The 18,374-nt window shown below is 33.3% G+C and overlaps 1 protein-coding gene across 1 annotated transcript in view; it reads right to left on the bottom strand.

The window, feature by feature from the left end:
• CCDC91 (coiled-coil domain containing 91) overlaps positions 1-18,374 on the bottom strand; it is a 303,146-nt gene that overhangs the window by 153,260 nt on the left and 131,512 nt on the right. Inside the window, exon 6 of the mRNA XM_031938091.1 lies at positions 3,443-3,520. Within this exon, the coding sequence (XP_031793951.1) occupies positions 3,443-3,520 (78 nt within the window). The remainder of the gene's footprint in view (positions 1-3,442; positions 3,521-18,374) is intronic.

Below are 18,374 nucleotides of genomic sequence, written 5' to 3'. Positions count from 1 at the left end.
TTAGATTTATCTAGTTCAGTGATGAGAAAGTTGAGGTCCTCTCCCCTTAGTATTTCCTATTTTCTCCTGTAATTCATTTAACTTTTCCATTAAAAATGTAGATCCTATGGCATATATGTTTAGTATTATATATATATATATATAATATATATAATATATATATTTGTTATGTTTTATATATATATATATATATATATATATATATGTTTAGTATATATTTATTTAGTATTTATGTTACTTTGTTATCTATGGTAATTTTCAGTAAGATGTAGTTTTCTTTCTTTTCTGTTTCAATTATATCTACTTTTGCTTTGTCTGAGATGATTGCTACCCTTGCTTTTTTTTTTTTTAACTTCAGTTGAAGGATGATTTTTTTATCTCTTTTATCTTTTCTCTCGGTGTCTCTCTACTTCAAATGTGTTACTGGTAAAAGACATGTTCTAGAGTCTGGTTTTTGATACACTCTTTAATCTGTTTCTATTTTGTAGGAGAGTGAATCCTATTCATATTCATTATGTTATTCTGTATTTCCCTCAATCCCATTTTTCCTCTGTTTACACTTTTCTCTCTTTTCACCCTGTCTTTCCTCACCAGAATTTTGCTTCTGACCACTACTTCCCTCAATACACTCTCCTTTCTATCAATTGCTTTTATCCCCCCAATCTTACAATGTTTTATCTCCCATCTCCTCCTACTTTCCTATTCTGTAAGATACATTTCAACACCTAACTGAGTGTGCATGTTATTCCTGTTTCAGGAATCTGACAAGAATAAGGTTCAAACAATGTTTCTCTTCTTTCCTTCTAGTGTAACAATTCTTTGAGTGCTCTTCATGCAATATAATTCACCCCATTCTGCCTCCCTCTTTCCTTGTCTCCCTGTATAAGCTTCTTATCACTTAATTTTTCTAAAATTATCCTATCAAAGTCAAGTTATACCTGCATTCTTTGTCCATATACATTCCTAACCTCTCCATGTAGAGATGTAAGAAATATCAATCAAAGCAAATCTTTTTGAGTAAAATGTTTGTTTTTTCTTTCTTGTTTATCTTTTTTTATGCTTCAACACTGATCTTTTTATCATGAAAGTCTGAAAGTCCCCTATTTCACTGAATGTCCATTTGTTCCTCTGAAAAAGTATGCTCACTTATGTTGGGTAGTTGATTCTTGGCTTGATCCAAGCTCTTTTGCTTTTCAGAATATCATATTCCAAGCCCTCAAGATTTTTTAATGTAGAAGCTGCTAAATCTTGTGTAATTCTAACTGTGATTCCTTGACACATGAATTGTTTCTGACTCCTTCCAATATTTTCTCCCTGACCTGAGAGTTCTGGAATTCTATCATATTTCTTGGAATTTTCATTTTGGGATCTCTTACAGGAGGTGATTGGCATATTCTTTCAATGACTATTTTATCTTCTAGTTCTAGGTTATTAAGACAATTTTCCTTGATAACTTCTTGAAAGATGCTATCCAGGCTCTCTCTCTCTCTCTCTCTCTCTCTCTCTTTTTTTTTTTTTTTTGCTCATGGCATTCAGGCAATAGAATAATTCTAAAATTATCTCTTAGTCTTAATATAATCTTAAAGAACATTTGCTTCCCTGAGAGGCCACATGAAACACTTACCGAACACATAAACATATGTGCACACACATAAACTATAAACACATAAACATATGTGCACACACATAAAAATACATATATAATAATGCATCTGCAAATATATATATGTGTATATATATATATATATATATATATACAGATACATACATATACATATACATATATTTGCAGATGAATTACTTATAAATGCCCTAAGTTAGACATCAATCAATGTGATGTTCTCTTCTTTTATGTAATATATGATCGTTCTCTCTGGGAGCAGGTTTCTTGGGGAGGTTTTCTGGAGGCAGCCTTCATTTCAGTTCAAAGTAATAATCACTTGAAACGCAGCCAGGAGTTAAAATCCAGTCCTTTATTGTGTCCTTCAAAGTCTTGAGCTTCATCCCCTAGATCAACTCCTGAACTGACTGACTGACTTGACTGACTGCAGCTCTTTTTATGCTCTTTTAGAAGTATAAACTCAAAAATTAACTCCTCCTCTGAAAGTGAGATTATGGGAGATGTGAATTTAGATATCTCACACTGAACCCTAAAATCTCCCAAACATGTGAACTAATGTGTGAGCTAATGTGTGAACTCTCAAAGGTGTTAACTTAAGCATTGTTTCTATCAATTCCACTGAGTTATCACTTTGTTCAGAGTTCTGGCCCATAACAAATCAATACATTAACAATCACTTTATTTGACTATTGTAGATAGGCATTATACTAAGTTCTATGAGAAAAAAAATCAAAGTATAGAGACAAATCCACATATCAGTACATAAAAATTTACAATAAATAAATACAAATAAATATAAAGTATTTAGGGAAAGAGGGAACTCAGCCAGCATAGTGGGTAGACTGCCATGCCTGGAGTCAGGAAAATGAGTTCAAAAGCATATTCTGAAATTTATTAGCTAGGTGACCCTAGGAAAACTATTTAACCTTGTTTGCCTCAATTTCTTCATATATAAAATGAGCTGAAAAAGGAAATGAAACCACAACAATATCTTTGCCAAGAAAACTCCAAATGGAAGTATAAAGAACTGGACATAACAGAAATAACTGAACACACACATATGCATGTATGTATGTATGCATACATATATAGTATTACTATATTCAGATTAAAGTAGAACCAAAATAATATGACTATTATTATACAAAGGGAAAATTATACACAAATTGTTGGAATCTTTACAAAATGTTAAGCCATTGGAGTTGATTTAATCTTAGAAAGAGTTTTTGGGCCAGAACTTGAAGTAGGTACTAAGTACAACTGATGGAAACAATGCTTGTGTTTACACCTTTAGAGAGCTCATAAGTATCTAAGAACTCAATGGAGTTCACATATTTGGGAGATTTCAGAGAGCATGCTGGGAGATATCCCACAATCCCACTCTCAAAGAAGTAGCATAAATACAGTTCCAGTGAGCGACTCAAGAGAATATTCTCTGGAACATTGATGGGGCTCGGAGACAGAACACTCTGGAAGAAAAGCCTACAAGCCCTATCTTCGAGGCAAGAGAAATTCATTGCATCTTCCAACTTGGTGCTGGCTGGAGGCTGAAGAAAGCAGAGGCAGAAGCCAAGGACAAAGCTGCAAGATCTCTTGGAGCCAGGCAGAGAGATAGGCCTCAACTAACCGGGCTAATTTGAAAGGAGAAATAAACGTTTGCATTTTTACCAGCTGGATGCATTTTGGAGTAATAATTTATTTCAACTGAGACTAAGGCTACCTCCAGAAAACCTTCACAACAAATACAGTAGTAAAATTATTTTCATATCAAGTCAACAAGCATTTATAAGGCATATAAGTCAGCAAGCTTATAACCTTTACCTTATATTCCTCTGTAATAATGCTCAAAGTCTCATGGCCAGCTTTCTTCATATCTTCCAGTTGGTGCTTATGTTGTTCCTGAAAGAAAAGATTTTAAATTTTGACTTCTTTTTTTTTTTGTCTTGTATATTTTGTTTCTTTTCAGATTGCCACTACTGAATTAAATTGTCCATTAAATAGTCAATGTGTATGACAGCTCAGTTAAATGTCTCTGTGGCCTAGAATTCTGGCATTAGAAAGGCTCCTTTTCTGGATTTCAAATCCAACTTCAGATACTGACTAGTTGTGTGACGCTAGGCTAATCCCTTAATCCTCTCTTCCTCAGTTTTCTCATCTATGAAATGAGTTGGAGACAAAAAGGTAAATCACTCTAGTGTCTTTGACAAGAAAACGCCAAAAGGGATCACAAAGGGTTGAACAAACTGAAAATTACTGAACAAAAATAATGTATAAACAATACATGTGACACTATAGTCTTTAATAAATCATTGAGTTCACTAAATGAATGTTTTTACTTTTGGAACTTAAAAGTCAAAAAAAATTAAAGGAAGATTAGCTAGCAAAATGTGAACTCAATAAACCATAAAATTTCAAATGGGGTCTTTTGAACCTATAGCAGTATCTAACTTTCTCTCCAGTTAAAAGATATAATTTTTTATCAAATGCCTGAAAACAAACAAAAAAAAAATAGAAGAATTTTATATCAAGTTTCTTAAGCAACTTAACCAGAATTAATTAACAAATTTTGGGAAAGCAAGATCATCAATAACAACATCCTACACATACCAAAAGAGAACCAATAATACCTTTTATAGAGTTCTCAGAAAAAATCAAATAATTAAACAGTAAAAAAAAAAAAAAAAAAAAAAAATAGAAACTATTATTTGGTAGTAGAACCTGAAAACATTTCTGAACTTACAGGCTGAGTCCCCAAGAGATTGTTACTCTAGATTCCAGTTATCATGAATATTTGTTTCCTCTAAGTTTATAGCTTGAAAGACTCCACCAATCTTTGAGACAATTACATTTAACCAAAAAAAAAAAAGTGTAGTAAAAAATGAAGCATGTATAGAATGACTTTACGTACCAAAAGACACCACACACATACACACACAAACACACACATACACACACAAATTTGGGTATAAAGGTAGCCATCTTTAGGGCAAGGGGAGGGAAAAAAAGGAAAGAAGTAAAAATGTTCCTATCACTTATTATGTATTTAAAAGGAATAGCAACTTGTACATAACAGATTTTCAGTTACATGTGCAATCATCTTTTTAAATCTACTATTATATGGAAAAGATTGCTTTATTTCATATATTGAAAATAAAATACAGGAGGTGGAGCCAAGATGGTGGAGAAAACACATGCAACATTCTAAGCTCCTCTCATACTCTCACTACTAATTACCAAATTCAGCCTCAAAAATAGTGCTTGACTAGTAAAATCCACGAATGTTGGAAGTTACCAGCCAAAGATAATCTAGAAGATCGCCAGAAAAGGTTTATCCTGATCAGTGGGAGAGGGTCAGCACAAGCAGGGAGGTAAAACCAGAGGCTAACATACTGAACAGATGGGGCAGGGGTGGTCTCTGTAGATGAAAAATTTGCAGAGAGGACTCTACCACAGGTTGGCTGATCTGCTTTAGTTGCAAAGCAGTAGATCAGCAGAGAAGTTAAAGCCAAAGGTAGAGTGTACTCCAAAAAAAGCCAGAATCTAAAAAGATCTGGCTATACCCACACAGTACCCGGAAGTGAATCCGCACAGCCCACAGCACAGATATGCAGTCACATTCTGCAGCACAGGACTTTTGCCCAGAGCAGTCACACTTCTCAGGGTAGCCTCTAATCTGCACAATAAGGCGGGCTCTGCCAGGGGCAACCACAAATCTGCATAACAAGAGGACTCTGCTGGGGTAAAAGAACTTCCATGCTGCTTGCTTCCCAGGGCAGAAACACTTCTGGTGCAGGGCTCTCACTGATTGCACACAGCAAGATTCTAGCCAGGGCAGTGACACTTTCCCTGCTCAGCCAGTAGCCCCAGGGCACCCACAGATCCGAACAGTAGGGTTCTGTAACCTTCTTGCTCAGAAGGCAGACCCTGAGGGCTTTTTTTTAAATGAGTAAAAAAGCCAAATGAACTCTAAGCATTGATTGCTTCTATACAGAGAGAGAGTAGGTTTTCAACCCCGAGGAGACTAATACCAGACAGTCTCCCGACAAAACTCCCAAGGGGGATGTAACCTGATCCCCATTGCACAAAGCTTTTCTAGAAGGAATTATAAAAGATCTTAAAAGAGAGCTAGGAGAAAAATGGGGAAAGGAAAGAGAAGCTCTGCAAGAAAGTACAGAAAAGGCATATAATTTACTTAAAGAAAAAATTGATAAAAGTGGAAAAAGAAAACAACTTCCTAAAATGTGAAATGGAAAAGGTAAAGAACTCCCAGGAAAGTAGAATTTGTGAATTGGAAAAAGAAAATAACTCAGTAAAAAAAATTAATGAAATGGTAAAAAAAATTCCATAGAGCAAAACAACTCACTAAAAAACTCAATTGGACATATACAAAAAGAAATAAAAAATCTAATGAAGAAAATAACTCATTAAAAATCAGAACTGAACAAACAGAAATGAATGATTTGTTGAGATACCAAGAATCAGTCAAGAAAAAAAAAAAAAAAGAAAAAATAGAAAAAAAAAAGTTAAATATCTACTTGGAAAAACAAACGATCTGGAAAATAGATCTAGGAGAGATAATCTGAGGATTATTGGACTTCCTGAAAATTATGATGAAAAAAAAGCGCTTAGACAATATTTTACAGGAAATCCTCAAAAAGAACTGTCCAGAGATAAGAGAATCAGAAAGTAAAATAGACATTGAAAGAATTCATTGAACACTTTCTGAAAAAGACCCTAAAATAAAAACTACAAGGAATACTGTAGCTAAATTTCAGAACTACCAGACTAAGGAAAATATATTACAAGCAGCCAGAAAAAACAATTTAAATACCAAGGAGCCAAAAAAAGGATAACTCAGGATCTAGCTGCTTCCACATTAAAGCATCCAAGGGCCTGGAATCTGATATCCTGAAGGGCAAAAGAACTTGGAATGCAGTCAAGAATAAACTACCCAGCTGAGCTGAGCATGTTCTTTCAGACAAGAAGATGGACATGTAATGAATCAGGTGATTCCACTAGTTTCTAATGAAAAAAACAAAGCTAAACAAAAAATTTGACTTCCAAATATAGGACTCAAGAGAAGGAGAAACAGGTAAAAAAAAACGCTTGAGAATTGTATTTCTGTTAGGGATATACATAAAGAATGCATGTATAATTTTATTTTACTGGTATAATATTTAAAAAGGGAAGTAGAAATAGAAAGGGGATAGCATCAGAAAAAAGAGAAAGGGAGAGATAAAAAGAAGAAAACTACATCTCACGAAGAGGCAAAGGAGGGAATTTAGGAAGGAGGAGGAACACTGTGTGAATCTTACTTTCATCAGATTTGGCTGAAAGAGAAAATAACTGACATATTTGGTTTACAGAGAAACTTCTCTGTATTAAAAAGTGGGAGAGGAAAAAGGAAAATGAAAAGAGTAATAAAGAGAAAGGTACAAGAAAGGGTAAGGGATTCAAAGAGGGTGGGAAGGATTCTAAAGAGAGAGAGCTGTGTGAGGGCAAGTGGTGCTCATAAGTTTAATACTGAGGAGGGGGGTAAGGGGGATAAGAAAAAGAAAAGAATAATCTGGGGATAATAAGATGACAGGATATACAGAATTAGTCATTTTAACGATAAATGTGAATGGGATGAACTCTCCCATAAAGCGGAGGTGGATAACAGACTGGATCAAAAGCCAGAACCCTACAAAATGTTGTTTACAGGAAACATATTTAAAACAGGATGATACATACAGAGTAAAGGTTAAAATACTGAAACAATCTATTATGCTTCAGGTGAAGTCAAAAAAGCAGGGGTAGCCATCCTTATCTCAGATCAAGCAAAAGCAAAATTTGATCTAATTAAAAGAGATAAGTAAGGAAATTTTATCTTGTTAAAGAATAGCATAGACAATGAAACAATACCAGTACTAAACATATATGCACCAAGTGGTATAGCATCTAACTTCCTAAAGGAGAAGTTAAGAGAGTTGCAAGAAGAAATAGACAACAAAATCATAATAGTGGGAGATCTCAATCTTGTTACCTCAGAACTAGATAAATCAAACCACAAAACAAATAAGAAAGAAGGTAAAGAGGTAAATGGAATATTAGAAAAGTTAGGTATGATAGATTTTTGGAGAAAACTGAATGGAGACAGAAAAGAGTATACTTTCTTCTTAGCAGTTCGTGGAACGTATACAAAAATTGACCATATATTAGGACATAAAGACTTCAAAATCAAATGCAGAAAGGCAGAAATAATAAATGCATTCTTTTCAGATTATGATGCAATAAAAACTACATTCAACAAAAAGCTAGGGGTAAATAGACCAAAAAACAATTGGAAACTAAATAATCTCATTTTAAAGAATGATTGGGTGAAACAGCAAATCATAGACACAATTAATAATTTCACCCAGGAGAATGACAACAATGAGACACATACCAAAATTTGTATGATACAGCCAAAGCCGTAATAAGGGGAAATTTGGTATCTTTAGAGGTTTAAATTGAATAAAACAGAGAAAGAGAAGATCAATGAATTGGGCTTGCAACTTAAAAAGCTAGAAAAAGACCAAATTAAAATCCCCCAATCAAATATTAAACTTGAAATTCTAAAATTAAAAGGAGAAATTGACAAAATTGAAAGTAAAAAAAAAAAAAGAATTAATAAATAAAACTAAGAGTTGGTTTTATGAAAAAACCAATAAAATAGATAAATCTTTGGTAAATCTGATTAGAAAAAGGAAAGAGGGAAATCAGATTCTTAATTTTAAAAATGAAAAGGGAAAAATTTCCACCAATGAAGAGGAAATTAGAGCAATAATTAGGAGTTGCTTTGCCCAACTTTATGTCAATAAATTTGATAACCTAAGTGAAATGAATGACTACCTTCAAAAATATAGGCTTCCCAGATTAATAGAGGAGGAAATGAATTGGTTAAATAATCCCATTTTAGAAAAAGAAATGGAACAAGTTATTAATCAACTCCCTAAGAAAAAATCACCAGGACCAGATAGTTTTACATGTAAATTCTACCAAATGTTTAAAGAACAATTAACTCTGATGTTATATAAGCTATTTGAAAAAATAGGGAATGAAGGACTTCTACACCTAAACCAGGTAGGTTGAAAACAGAGAAAGAAAACTATAGACCAATCGCCCTTATGAATATTGATGCTAAAATCTTAAATAAAATATTAGCAAAAAGATTACAGAAAATCATACCCAGGATAATACACCATGACCAAGTAGAATTATACCAGGAATGCAGGGCTGGTTCAATATTAGGAAAACTATTAGCATAATTGATCACATCAATAACAAATTAACAAAAACCATACGATCATCCCAATAGATGCAGGAAAAGCATTTGATAAAATAAAATATCCATTCCTATTAAAAAAACACTTGAGAGTATGAGAATAAATGGACTTTTCCTTAAAATAATCAGTAGTATCATGGACCCACACTTAACACCATGTACCAAGATAAGATAAAAATGGGTCCATGATTTAGGCATAAAGAACGAGATCATAAATAAATTAGAGGAACAAAGGATAGTTTATCTCTCAGACTTCTGGAGGAGGAAGGAATTTGTGACCAAAGAAGAACTTGAGATCATTATTATGATCAATAATGATCACAAAATAGAAAATTTTGATTACATCAAATTAAAAAGTCTTTGTACAAAAAAAAACTAATGCAAACAAAATTAGAAGGGAAACAATAAACTGGGAAAACATTTTTACAGTTCAAGGTTCTGATAAAGGCCTCATTTCCAAAATATATACAGAATTGACTCTAATTTATAGGAAATCAAGTCATTCTCCAATTGATAAATGGTCAAAGGATATGAACAGACAATTTTCATATGATGAAATTGAAACTATTTCCACTCATATGAAAGAGTGTTCCAAATCACTATTGATCAGAAAAATGCAAATTAAGACAACTCTTGAGATACCACTACATACCTGTCAGATTGGCTAAGATGACAGGAAAAAATAATGATGAATGTTGGAAGGGATGCAGGAAAACTGGGACATTGATGCATTGCTGGTGGAGTTGTGAACCTTATCCAACCACTCTGGAGAACAATCTGGAATTATGCCCAAAAAGTTATCAAACTGTGCATGCTCTTTGATCCAGCAGTACTACTACTGGGCTTATATCCCAAGGAAATACTAAAGAAGGTAAAGGGACCTGTATGTGCCAAAATGTTTGAGGCAGCCCTTTTTGTGGTGGCTAGAAACTGGAAAATGAATGGATGCCTATCAATTGGAGAATGGTTGGGTAAATTGTGGTATATGATGTTACAGAATATTATTGTTCTGTAAAAAAATGACCAGTAGGATGAATACAGAGAGGCTTGGAGAGACTTACATGAACTGATGCTGAGTGAAATGAGCAGAACCAGGAGATCACTAAATAATTCAACAATAATAATATATTATGATCAACTCTGATGGATTAAGATCAACTCTCTTCAACAATAAGATGAACCAAATCAGTTCCAATTGATCAATGATGGACAGAAGCAGCTACACCCAGAGAAGGAACACTAGGAAATGAGTGTAAATTGTTTACATTTTTGTTTTTCTTCCCAGGCTATTTTTACCTTCTGAATCCAATTGTCCCTGTGCAACAAGAGAACTGTTCGGTTCTGCACACATATATTGCATCTAGAATATACTATAACATATTTAACATGTTTAAGACAGCTTGCCTTCTAGGGAAGGGGGTATAGGGAGGGAAGGGAAAAGTTGGAACAGAAGTGAGTTCAAGGTATAATGTAAAAAATTACCCAGGCATATGTTCTGTCAATAAAAAGTTATAATAAAAAAATAATCAGTTGCATCTATTTAAAACCATCAGTAAGCATCATATGTAGTGGGGATAAACTGGAATCGTTCTCAATAAGGTCAGGAGTGAAACAAAATTGCCCATTATCACCATTACTATTCAATATTGTATTAGGAATGCTACCTTTGACAATAAGAGTTGAGAAAGAGATTAAAGGAATTAGATAGGTAATGAGGAAACCAAATTATCACACTTTGCAGATGAGATGATGATATACTTAGAGAACCCCAGAGATTCTACTAAAAAGCTATTAGAAATAATCCACAAAATAATCCACACCTTTAGCAAAGTTGTAGGATACAAAATAAACCCACATAAGTCATCAGCATTCTTATATATCACTAACAAAATCCAACAGTAAGAGTTATAAAGAGAAATTCTATTTAAAGTAACTACAAATAATATAAAATATTTGGAAATATATCTGCCAAGGGAAAGTCACGAACTATATGAGCAAAACTACAAAAAACTTTCCACACAAATTGAGTCAGATCTAATCAATTGGAAAAATATCAAGTGCTACTGGATAGGTTGAGCAAATATAATAAAGATGACAATACTACCTAAACTAGTCTATTTATTTAGTGCTATGTCAATCAGACTCCCAAAAAACTATTTTAATGACCCAGAAGAAATAACAACAAAATTCATCTGGAATAACAAAAAGTCAAGACTTTCAAGGGAACAAATGAAAAAAAAATCAAATTAAGGTGGCCTAGCTGCACCTTATCAAAAACTATATTATAAAGCAGTGGTCACCAAAATCATTTGGTATTGGTTAAGAAATAGACTTCTTGATCAGAGGAATAGTTTAGCTTCAAAGGACAAAACAGTCAGTAACCTTAATAATCTAGTTTTTGACAAACCCAAAGACTCCAGCTTTTGGGAAAAGAACTCACTGTTTGACAAAAACTGCTGGGAAAATTGGAAATTAGTATGGCCGAAATTAGGCATTGACGTACACTTAACACTGTACACAAAGAGAAGGTCAAAAAGGGTTCATGATCTAGGCATAAAGAATGAGATTATAAATAAATTAGAAAAACATTGAATCATTTACCTCTGACTTGAGGAGAAGGAATTTTTGACCTGAGAAGAACTAGAGATCATTACTGATCACAAAATAGAAAATTTTTATTATATTAAATTGAAAAGCTTTTCTACAAACAAAACTAATGCAGACAAGATTAGAAGGAAAACAATAAACTGGGAAAACATTTTTACAATCAAGGTTCTGATAAAGGCCTAATTTCCAAAATATATAGAAAATTGACTCTAATTTATAAGAAATCAAGTCATTCTCCAATTGATAAATGGTCAAAGGATATGAACAGACAATTTTCAGATGAAGAAATTGAAACTATTTCTAGCCATATGAAAAGATACTCCAAGTCATTATTAATCAGAAAAATGCAAATTAAGACAATCTGCAATACCACTACACACCTGTAGATTGGCTGGGATGACATCGCAATTTGGAGGGGATGTGGGAAAACTGGGACACTGATACATTGTTGGTGGAATTCTGAATATATCCAGCCATTCTGGAGAATAATCTGAAATTATGCCCAAAAAGTTATGAAATTGTGCATACCCTTTGATCCAGCAGTATTTGGGAACTTAAAGAATGGAAAGGGACCTATATGTGAAAGAATGTGGCAGCCCTCTTTGTAGTGGACAAAAACTGGAAACTGAGTGGATGCCCATCAACTGGAGCATGGCTGAATAAATTGTGGTATAGGAATGTTATGGAATATTATTGTTCTGTAAGAAATGACCAGCAGATATTATAATACTATTTAGAAATACATCAAGGAAAATAAATAGAAGGCATAATCACAAGCAAAGATAATACCAAGTCATTTGGTTTTTTAGTATTAAGGTATATTTAGAGAAAACTAAAGTTAAATAAGAAAAAATAATAATTACTAATTTCTACAAGTTCAAGGATATCTTATAAATTCATATAAATAATCAGTATCTTCATATTTAATTAGAAAAAAACAAGAAAAGAAATTCCAATCTGAAAAATTATAGATACTATGACATACAAGGAAATGTATTTTCTAAGATTTAACAATGGATTATGAAGAATTTAGCTTAAATACTCCTTAAATAAATACAGAATAAATATTTGGAGAATCAAAAAAAAAAAAAAAATGACCAGCAGGATGATTTCAGAAAGAACTGAGAGACTTATATAGACTGATGCTGAGTGAAATGAGCAGGACCAGGAGATCATTAAATAATTCAACAATCATACTATATTATGATCAACTTTGATGGATGTAGCTTTCTTCAACAATAAGATGAACCAAATCATTTCCATTTGTTCAATAATGAATAGAACCAGCTATATCAGTGAAAGAACTCTGAGAAATGAGTGTGAACTATTACATAGCATTTCCAATCCCTCTGTTTTTGTCTGCTTGCATTTTTGATTTCCTTCACAGGTTAATAGTATACTATTTCAAAGTCCAATTTTTCTTGTGCAGCAAAATAACTGTATGGATATGTATACATATATTGTATTTAACATATACTTTACCATATTTAACATGTATTGGTCTACCTGCCATTGGGGGATGGGGTGGGGAGAAGGAGGGGAAAATTGGAACAAAAGGTTTTGCAATTGTCAATGCTGAAAAATTACCCATGCATAAAAGCTATAATAAACATAAAAAAGTATTAAAATATTTTAAAAATCGTTTTTAAATGTAGGAACAAAATATTTCCTACATAAACCCAAGGCACACTCCCTTAGAAATATACTGTCAATGAAAAATGGGGGCACACATATGAAACACATGAGAACAAGGAAAAGATGTAGAAAATAATTATGGTCCATGTAGACGTGAAAGTTATCAAAGAGAACACATGGCAGTGTACATGCAGATTATGTATTATGTACCATTTGCAGTTTGAGTGATATATTCTAAATGATGTCATTGACCTAAATTAGATTATTGTCATCATTATGCTACTTTAAAAAACCTTGTCCTCTCATTATTATATGTTCAATGTTTAGATGATCTAACATCTCCACTACTTGACAATGTTTTGCTGAAACCAGAATTCTATCTATTAGATGTGGCTTAGCTATAGTCTTTTTTGAAACAGTTTCTGAATGATCAGCTGAAATTTTTCACTATTATCTCTTTAGGGCTTTCCAGTTTTCTAACTCCAAATTTCTTTTACATTCTCTCACATAGATGAATGGTTAGGGACAAAGAGAAAGGCACTACCTTAATCCCAAAATACTGTCCATTGCTTCAACTAAATGTACTTTGTAGTACCCTTCGTATGCAGAATCAATCAACATCTAAAAGGGGCTTTAAACATCTATGCAAGGTCATTTGAAGTTGAAATAACTAATTCAAAACTGAGATGAAGGAATTTTTTTTAATGATCATTTAAAGTACAACTTGAAGAAATGTGGCATAGTCGTAGAAAGTAGGGGCTGGCTTTTAAGAAATCAGAAATAATATGGGGAATTAAGAAAATATCCTTGCACAGACAGGCTCTCAGGCTTCATAAGAATATTTATTCATCAATAAGCATTCTTCCAACAAATATCTATTAAAGATCTACTTTGCTAAATATAAGGGAGAGATACAAAGTTTAGATTAGATATCTGAATCTGTAGTTTATAGTCTAATGGGAGGAAATGACAACAATATAGCTATGAAAATATATGTAACACAATGTTACATATAGCATGGCATTTATGGGGGGTTATTTTTCCCACAGTTACACATAAAAACAATTTTTTTAATGTTTTTTCTTATCAATCATTTGGGGAGAGAAAAATCAGAACAAAAGGGGAAAACTAGAAAAACAGAAGAAAAAGGAAAAAAAGGGGAGCATAGCATATATGCTGATTTATATTCAGTCTCCACAGTTCTCTCACAGGATAAGGTTGGCATTTTCTATACAAATTTTATTGGGATGGCCTTGAATCACTGAAACACTGAAAAGAAGCACCACTGTCATAGTTGACCACCACCAAATCTTGCTGTTACTGTGTATAATTTATTCCTGGTTTTGCTTGTTTCTCTCAGCATCAGTTAGTGCAAATCTTTTCAGACATTTCCAAAATCAATTTGTTCATTGAACCAATTCAATTGAACATTATTATTCTATTTCTTTGTTATACCATAACTTATTTAGGCACTTCTCAACTGATGGGCATCTACTCATTTTCCAATTCTTTGCCACTGCAAAAAAAATGCTACAAACAATTTTGTACATGTAAGTCCTTTTCTCTTCTTTATGATTTCTTCAGGATATAGACCCAGTAGTGGCACTGTTGGTTCAAAGGGTATACACAGTTTCATAATCTTTTGGACATAGTTCCAAATTGCTCTCCACAATGGTTGGATTCTTTAACAAGTCCACCAACAATACATAAGTGTCCCAGTTTTTCCACATCCCCTCAAACATTTTTCATTATATTTTCCTTAATTAATTACATCTTAATTAAGTAAGGTATGAGGTGGTTCCTCAAAGTTATCTTCATTTTCATTTCTTTAATTGACAGTGATTTAGAGCATTTATAGGACTATAGATGACTTCATATTCTTTGACCATTTATCAATTGGAAAATGACATATTCTTATAAATGTGAGACAATTCTCTATATATTTTAGAAATGAGATTTTTATCAGAACCCTTGGATGTAAAAGATTTTTTTCCCCAGTTTACTGCTTCCCTTCTTATCTTGCCTGCATTGGTTTTGTTTGTACAAAAACTTTTTAAACTTCATATGATCAAAATTATCCATTTTGCATTCCATAATGTACTCTAGTTCTTCTTTGGCCACAAATTCCTTCCTCCTTTACAAAGCTGAGAGATAGACTATACTTTGTCCTTATAATTTTCTTGGAGTATCACTTCTTATGTCTAAATCATTAACTCATTTTGCCCTTCTCTTGGTAAAGGGTGTTTGGTGTAGATCAAACTAGTTTCTGCCATACTAATTTCCAATTTTCCCAGCAGTTTTTGTCAAATAGTGAGTTTTTATAATAGAAGCTGGGGTCTTTAGGTTTATCAAAAACTAGATTCCTATATTCATTGACTATTGTGTCTTGCAAACCTTGCAAACGTATTCCACTGATCAACTACTTTATTTCTTAACAAGTACCAAATGGTATTGATGAATGCTGCTTTATAATATAGTTTTACGCATGGTACAGCTGGGCGACATTTATTTGTATTTTTTTTCATTTATTCCCTTGAAATTCTTGACTATTTGTTATTCCAGATGAATTTTGTTATTATTTTTTCTAATTCTATAAAATAATTTCCTGGAAGTTTGATTGGTATACCACTAAATAAGCAATATTGTCATTTTTCTTATATTAGCTTGGCCTATCTTTGAGCACTTGATATTTTTCCAATTGATTAGATCTGACTTTGTGTGGAAAATGTTTTGTAATTGTGTTCACATTTAGTGAAGTCATGCCTGACTTTGTCTTGGCAGGTAGACTACCAAATATTTTATATTACCTACAGTTATTTTAAATGGAATTTCTCTTTGTTTTTCTTGTTGATGGACTTTGTTGGTAATATATAAAAATGCTGGGTAGGTGATTTGTGATTATAATCCTAGCTCCATTACTCTCTGGAATCCCAAACCCTCTGATCCTTTAATGGAGCAACTACTAAATCTTGTGTGATCCTGACTGTGGCTCTGCTATATCTGAAATTATTTCTTTCTGAATACTTGCAATATTTTCTCTTTGACCTGAGAGTTCCAAAATTTTGCTATAATATTCTTGAGAGTTTTTTTATTTTGGGATGTCTTTTAGGAAGTGATTGGTTGTGTTCTTTCAATTTCTATTTCACCCTCTGGTTCTAGAATATCAGGATAGGTTTCCTTGATAATTTCTTGAAAGATAATGTCCAGACTTTTTTTTGATCATGACTTTGGGTAGACTAATAATTTTTAAAGTATCTCTCTGGGATCTATTTTTCAGGTCAGTTATTTTTCCAATGAGATATGCTACATATTTTTCCATTTTTTTCTTTTGTTTCTTGTATCTTGATTTCTCATATAATCATTTGCTTCCATTTGCTCAATTCTATTTTTTAAGGAATTATTTTCCTCAGTGATCTTTTGTACATCCTTTCACAATTAGCCAATTTTGCTTTTTAAGCATTCTTCTCTTCTTTAGCTTTTTGTATTTCCTTTTGTACCAACTTCCAAATATTTTCCTACATTTTCCTCTATTTCTCTTACTTGATTTTCAAAATCCCTTTTGAATTCTTCCATGGCCTGAGCCTATTTTTATTTTTCTGGGAGGCTTTGATGCAGGAGCTTTGATTTTGTTATCATCTTTTGAGTGTGTGTTGTAAGCTTCCTTGTCACCATAATAATGGTCAAAATTTTTTTGTTGTTGTCTGCTCATTTTCCTAGTCTTATTTGGCTTTTAACACTTTGTTAAAGTAAGGCTGTTTCCAGGGTAGAGGACTGATTGTACTAAACTTCAGGGGTTTTGTGCAGCTGTTTTCAGAGATCCTTCTAAGGACCTGCACTCTTTTCAGCCCTGGAGCTGCTAGGAGTATTCTCACTCAATTGTAGCTATAAGATCTAGTGTGCTAAAGCAACAAACTACAGTGCAGTCCCACCTGGGGCTGCACTGATGCAACCTGCACTGGGTTTGTACACTGGACTCCCACCCTGTGACCACAAACCTTTTCTGCTGACCTTCCTAGTCCTCTTTGGTGTCTCTGGGCTGAGAGGTCTGGAAGTCACCAGTACTGCCACTGATTGAAAGGTCCTGCTTTACTAAAGCTGGTATCAGGGTAGGGCTGAGGCTGTGCAATGGGTTTCCACTCTGGTCCCACAGACCTTTCTTGGCTAATCTTCCAAGTCATCTTTGGTGTGTCTGAGATAAGAGATCTAAAAACTGACAGGAAGCTGATTTACAGGTCCTTAATCCCCAGTCTTATTTTACTACCATGTTCTGGGGCCTGGTTTGCATTGGCACTTCCTGCACTGGACTGGATACTGGGATCCCACTCTGGTTCCATAGACCTTTTTTTGCTGATCTTATAAGTTGTTTTGTTTGAAGGGATTATTTAGAGGAATTTGGAAGTGGTTTGAGGGAGAGATTGGGTGAGTTCTTGTCTTTCCTCTGCCATGTTAGCTCCACCCTATTTCTAGATACATTATAAGATGATCTTAATTGTTTGTTTGTTTTAGATATATGGATTTAATTGCCACAGATAAAAGAGCACAAGGGGTATAGCAATATTTAAATAAACAGAATTTAAACAAGTTAGGAATTCTTAACTCTGACAAAATAGACATTTATTCCCTCAAACAAGATAATTAAGATTTCTAGAATGTTTGTTAATAATCTTTCTCATTAAAACAACAACAACCACCTTCTAACTTTGTAAAAAAAAAAACACACATGGATTTGGTACAATTTTCCTCTGTGCTAAAAATGATGTGCTAATCTATTTATAATGTGCTAGGCTGTTTTAATTTTAAGCATGTCAATCTCTACCTCTAGGTGTGAAAGAAGGGAGCTCCTTATATGAGAATTATATGAACTGAAGCAAGAGTAAAGCCGTGAAGGTAAACAAAGGCACAGAATCAACTCTTCTCCTTTCCATTAGGAACAAAGAAAATATTCCTCACCAAATTCTGCTATACAAAATAATACCTTCTGAGTCCCTTGATCCACCTCCTCAAGGTAAAATTTTATCTGTACTTTTGCAGAACATATAGCAAGTACCACTCTTTCCAAGAAATCTTCTCTGATCTCTATTACATCAAAATGTTTCATTTATTGACATTCTAATAACATTCTATTTATAAACATAGCTTACTCAATTTTTATGAGTGCATGTGCACCCCATTTGAATTTAAGTTCCTTGAAGGCAGAAACTGTAT

This window comes from Sarcophilus harrisii, chromosome 5 (assembly GCF_902635505.1).
Source record: "Sarcophilus harrisii chromosome 5, mSarHar1.11, whole genome shotgun sequence".
Classification (NCBI taxonomy): Eukaryota; Metazoa; Chordata; class Mammalia; order Dasyuromorphia; family Dasyuridae; genus Sarcophilus; species Sarcophilus harrisii.
The sequence above is the reverse complement of the archived record's forward strand: the minus strand, read 5'-3'. Positions and strand labels throughout refer to the sequence as shown.